The 5,000-nt window shown below is 59.2% G+C and overlaps 1 protein-coding gene across 8 annotated transcripts in view; it reads right to left on the bottom strand.

The window, feature by feature from the left end:
* Window positions 1-5,000, bottom strand: part of zgc:66433 (uncharacterized protein LOC321250 homolog) — a 27,127-nt gene that overhangs the window by 4,708 nt on the left and 17,419 nt on the right. For all 8 annotated transcript variants that reach the window (XM_060062153.1, XM_060062152.1, XM_060062156.1 and 5 more), the window contains 5 exons: window positions 4,675-4,771; window positions 3,832-4,277; window positions 2,574-3,158; window positions 796-2,482; window positions 1-83 (listed from right to left, as the gene is read on the bottom strand). The exon at window positions 1-83 is cut by the window's left edge and continues 21 nt beyond it. In XM_060062153.1, coding sequence (XP_059918136.1) covers window positions 1-83; window positions 796-2,482; window positions 2,574-3,158; window positions 3,832-4,277; window positions 4,675-4,771 — 2,898 coding nt within the window. The remainder of the gene's footprint in view (window positions 84-795; window positions 2,483-2,573; window positions 3,159-3,831; window positions 4,278-4,674; window positions 4,772-5,000) is intronic.

Below are 5,000 nucleotides of genomic sequence, written 5' to 3'. Positions count from 1 at the left end.
GCTACGGGGCGGGGCCGCCGCCGTCCTCCTGAGCCGGACCCCGAACGGGCTCTCAGGGTTCCCCTTGGCCGGAGCGCCCCCCTCTGTGGAGCGGGCGAGACACAGGGTTCAGGGTAGGGAAAGGACTAGCTTAACAGTTTTTTGCATTAAGTGTGACCTTTGTGGTGCATTAAGTGTGACCTTTGCGGTGCATTAAGTGTGACCTTTGTGGTGCATTAAGTGTGACCTTTGTGGTGCATTAAGTGTGACCTTTGTGGTGCATTAAGTGTGACCTTTGAGGTGCATTAAGTGTGACCTTTGTGGTGCATTAAATGTGACCTTTGTGGTGCATTAAGTGTGACCTTTGTGGTGCATTAAGTGTGACCTTTGTGGTGCATTAAGTGTGACCTTTGTGGTGCATTAAGTGTGACCTTTGTGGTACATTAAGTGTGACCATTGTGGTGCATTAAGTGTGACCTTTGTGGTGCATTAAGTGTGACCTTTGTGGTGCATTAAGTGTGACCTTTGTGGTACATTAAGTGTGACCTTTGTGGTGCATTAAGTGTGACCTTTGTGGTGCATTAAGTGTGACCTTTGTGGTACATTAAGTGTGACCTTTGTGGTGCATTAAGTGTGACCTTTGTGGTGCATTAAGTGTGACCTTTGTGGTGCATTAAGTTTGACCTTTGTGGTGCATTAAGTGTGACCTTTGAGGTGCATTTAGTGTGACTTTAAGAGTGACCTTTGTGGTACTTTATGTTTGATCTTTGTGGTGCATTAAGTGTGACCTTTGTGGTGCATTAAGTGTGACCTCACCGTCAGGGGCTGACGTGGAGGAGGAACGGGGTTTGGTCGGGGGGCCGGCGGGGGTCCTTGGACTGACGGGGCTCAGGGTCACCTCTGCCGACGACACGCTCACCCGTCCCGCTCTGGACGCCGCCGCCGCCGCCGCCACGACCGGCCTGTCGCCAGACTCCAAGGGGGAGGGGGGAATAGGGGAGGAGGGTTGGGGGCTTGTGACGGAGCTCTCGTTTGCCCGCTCCCCCTCCCCTCCTCCTCCTCCTCCTCCGGAGAGGGATCTCTGCCGGGCGGAGGCGATGGTGAAGTGCACCCCCCCCCGCTCAGTGCTGTCGGCGGGCGGCGGCTGTCTGGGCTCCGTCTCGATGGCAACGGACGCGAGGCCGACGGAGGACCGCCGCGGCGACTCCCCCTCTGCCCTCTCCCGGTCGCCTTCTTCGTCGGTTGTCAGCCCTCCCGTGTCTCCGCTGTCGTCTGCGGGTCCTTCCTGATCCACCGCCGTCTGTCCGTCTGTCCTCGGCTCTACGGTCGCCCGGGGGTCAAGAAGAGCGGCTGGCTCCTCCCCCTTCTCCTCCTGCTCCTCCCCCTTATCCTCCTGCTCCTCCCCCTTATCCTCCTGCTCCTCCTCCTCCTCCTCCTGCTCCTCCTCCCTCGCCGTTACCTCTGTGACCTCATCAGGAGGAGACACGACCTCCTCTGAGCGACGGAGCGAGGGGCTGGCGGTGAGCGTGGCGTCCGTGCGGGCCTCCGGGACGGCTGAGGTGGCGTCGTCGGCGGCCGGGGCCGCTTCGACCGCCGGGGCGCTCTCGCCCTCCGGCTCGCTCTCCACGTGGGCGTCGCCCTGAGACGGAGCGCTGGGGGGCCGGGAGGGCGGGACGGGGCAGGCCGGCTCCGGTTCCTGCTCCGTTTCCATGCGGACCGCGTCCCCCTGGGTCGCCGTGACGACGAGGGTTTCTTCCCCGCCGGCGTCCGGTCGGTCCACTTCGACGGACGCCGGGACGCCGCCTGTAGCGTGTGCCCGGGCGTGCGCTCCCTCTGTCTCCACGTCGGGCGTTCGGTCCGCACTCAGCTCCATCTCCTCAATGTCTCCGTCCTCCGTCAGGGTCTCGTCCTCGCCTCCTCCTCCTCCTCCTCCAGAGCTGTGCCGGGAGGCGTTCTGCTCTCCCGGAGTGGCTGCGGGCGCCGGGTCAGACGCCGGGTGGGCGTGTCCTCGCTGCGCCGTCGAAGAGGCCGACAGAACGGCGTCAGCAGCGCCCCCGACAACAGCCTCCTGTTCCACCGCCATGGACGCCGGAGGCGACGTTTCCTCGGCCTGCTCTTCGTCTTCCATTGCATTGTGCGCTGCGGCGACTCCATCTCCCTCCTTCTGCCTCTCGGCCTCCTCCTCCTCCTCCTCCTCCTCCTGCTCCTCCTCCTCCTGCTCCTCCTCTCTCCTCTCTGCACACTCCTTCTCCAGCTCCGTTTCCTCCGGTTCCACCCGGTCCGTCTCTCCCTCGTTCTCTGCCACCTGGTCGCTGATGTCATCGTCGGGTTGGAGTTCTTGCGGCCTCACTCCGCTCTTCTCCTGCTGCACCTCTGTCGCCTGCGGTCTCTCCTCCTCGCCGGACTGGACGGTGTTTCCCCCCTCATCTTCCTCCTCTTCTCCTGCGGGGGGTGACTCTGGCGCGGCTTCCTCAGCCTCCGTGTTCTCGGTCGCCTGTTCTCCCTAAACCAGAGCGGAAGAGATGAAGACATAGAGAGGTGAGGAGGGAAAAGTTTGACACATTTACGTCTACAAAACAATTTGAAATGCTCACTTGAAGTCCAGAATGCTCCATCATCTCGTCCTCCTGCTCTTCCGTCCGTCCGTCCTCCTCTTCCCCGACGGGACCTACAGTGGGACAGGAAGGGGCGGGGTCAAGAGGGGCAGGCCCCTCCCCTTCTTCTGTTTGTGGAACAGCAGGAGCAGAGGGAGGCTCTCTGTGACAGACTGTCTCCTCCACTTCCTCCTCCTCCCGTTCTTCCTCTGCCATGGCGTTTCCTTCCTCCATCCTGGCCTCCACTCTGTCGTCACAGAGCTCCTCCTCTTCCTCCCCCTCCTGCTCTAGCTCCTCCCCCTCCCCCTGCTCCTCCTCCTCCTCCGCTGCCAGCTTCTCCAGGCCGAAGGAGGTGCTCCCTGCCAGGGAGGAGTGGAGGGGGCTCTCCCTCAACGAGCTGAGCACCTCCTGCAGGAATGAGCCCTCCTCCTCCTCCTCTTCCTGCTCCGCCCCCTCCTCCTCCTCCTCCTCGTCTTCCTCTCCACCTCCCAGGAGGAGTTTGTCGCTTTCCGTGGCCCCGTCGTTGGAGCCGAGGGGGTTCAGCAGGCACTCCGTCGGGCCAGCAGGGGGCTCTGCTGACGCGCTGTGGGGGGGGGGGGGGGGGGGGGGGGGGGCAGTAGGAGAGTCTGATCAGAATCACTGTGTAGCTGTGACACGACACACACACACACTGTCACCTGTTGGGTGGCGCATCATCGAGGGCTGTGTCCAAGGACAGAGCAGCACGCCACGACAACAACACAACATCCCTCTAAAATGACTCGACACCATGCCATGCAACACACTCCCATACGACACCACAACACACACTACTGCCATCCACTGCCAGGCCGAATAACACTATCCCATGCATCACGACAACGACACAGACATCACCACTACACAACATTACTCTAAATGACACAACACCACGCCACGCCACACAACACAACACCCCAACACAGAGTAACACAATTCCACACAACACAACAACACAACAACGCAACACACAGTCACACCATCCGATACGAGCCCGGACACGTAACACCATCCCACACAACAGAGCTGTCCACTGCGCAGCGCTACACAACAGAACGTGCCCTTCAATGTAACACAACACCACCCCCTTTACCACTGCATGATACAACACAGCAGCCGGTCGTTGTTATAACCGCACAGCTCCGCACCACACGATCACATGACATGACACGTTACATGACACACAGTACCGCCACACAACCGCGGGCCAGCCGGTCACCTGGTGGTCTCCAGGGAGGAGGTGGGGGGGGGGGGAGGAGGTGGGGGGGGAGGAGGATGGGGGCAGCTTCGTCCTCACACGGGGGACAGGAGGGGAACACACCACATCCTGGATAGCTCCCTCCTCCCCCTCCTGCTGCTCTTTCTCTTGCTCCTCCTCCTGCTCCTCCTCTTGCTCCTCCTTCAGCTGCTGCTCCTCCTCTTGCTCCGCCTCCAGCTGCTGCTCCTCCTCTTGCTCCGCCTCTTGCTCCTCCTCCCTGGCATCTTGCAGCTGGGAGTGTTTGGAGTGCTGTGGTGGTTTCGCCTCCTCCTTCTCTCCTGTCTCCGCCTTCATCTGGGTCTCCTCCTCCTCCTCCTCCTCCTCCTCCTCTCCTGTCTCCGCCTTCATCTGGTTCTCCTCCTCCTCCTCCTCCTCTTCCTCCTCCTCCTCTCCCTCCTGCTTTACTAACAGCCGATTGCTGCTCGTATCTGGACAAACAAACCAGAATCCGGCGCATCGGAAGTCAACGGCTAAACAACCTAATTTAAAAGAGGCTTTCATTTTGGTGGTTTAAATTACATCCTGCACTTTTCTACTGCAGCTATTTCCTCCTTTCTAAAATATCTGAACTTAAGACATCACATGAGAATAAAAGTTACCGTCGTCTGAAAATGATACAGCTATAACTGTGGCTACACTAGAACGGACCAGAGAAAATGTAAACAGACGATTCCTTAAAAGACTATATTTCTCTGCTGTAACTTGAGTCACGTTTCCAGGTCTGGAGATGGGCGAGACCCTTAGTCCGTAGCCCTTAGTACTGACCTGGTCTGTCTTTGCCCTGGTCTACAGGGTGGTCCCTCTGGGGAGGCCCTCAGTACTGACCTGTGCTGTCTTTGTCCTGGTCCTCGGGTCGTTCCCCTGGGGGTCTGCTGGGGTTTTCCTGGGCCTCAGTCTCCCCCGCGGGTCTGATCTCCGCTCTCTACATGTGTGAGAAGAGGCCACCATGTTGAAAGGTTATGGTGGGGTTCGTAGGCCGCTCTCAGTTACACCCCCATGTGTAGCAGAGAGGCTGCGTTTGGTATTAACAGACGGAGCTTTTTCCCGAGAAACCACATCAATTAACCAACGCATCTTCACTTCTGCTTCTGGCTGAGGCGTGTGCATGAGTGTGGTATGTGTGTGTGTGCGTGTGTGTGTGTGTGTTTGTG

Source organism: Gadus macrocephalus, chromosome 10 (assembly GCF_031168955.1).
Source record: "Gadus macrocephalus chromosome 10, ASM3116895v1".
NCBI classification, from domain to species: domain Eukaryota; kingdom Metazoa; phylum Chordata; class Actinopteri; order Gadiformes; family Gadidae; genus Gadus; species Gadus macrocephalus.
Note: the sequence above shows the minus strand (reverse complement) of the source record. Positions and strands in the feature narration are given on the sequence as shown.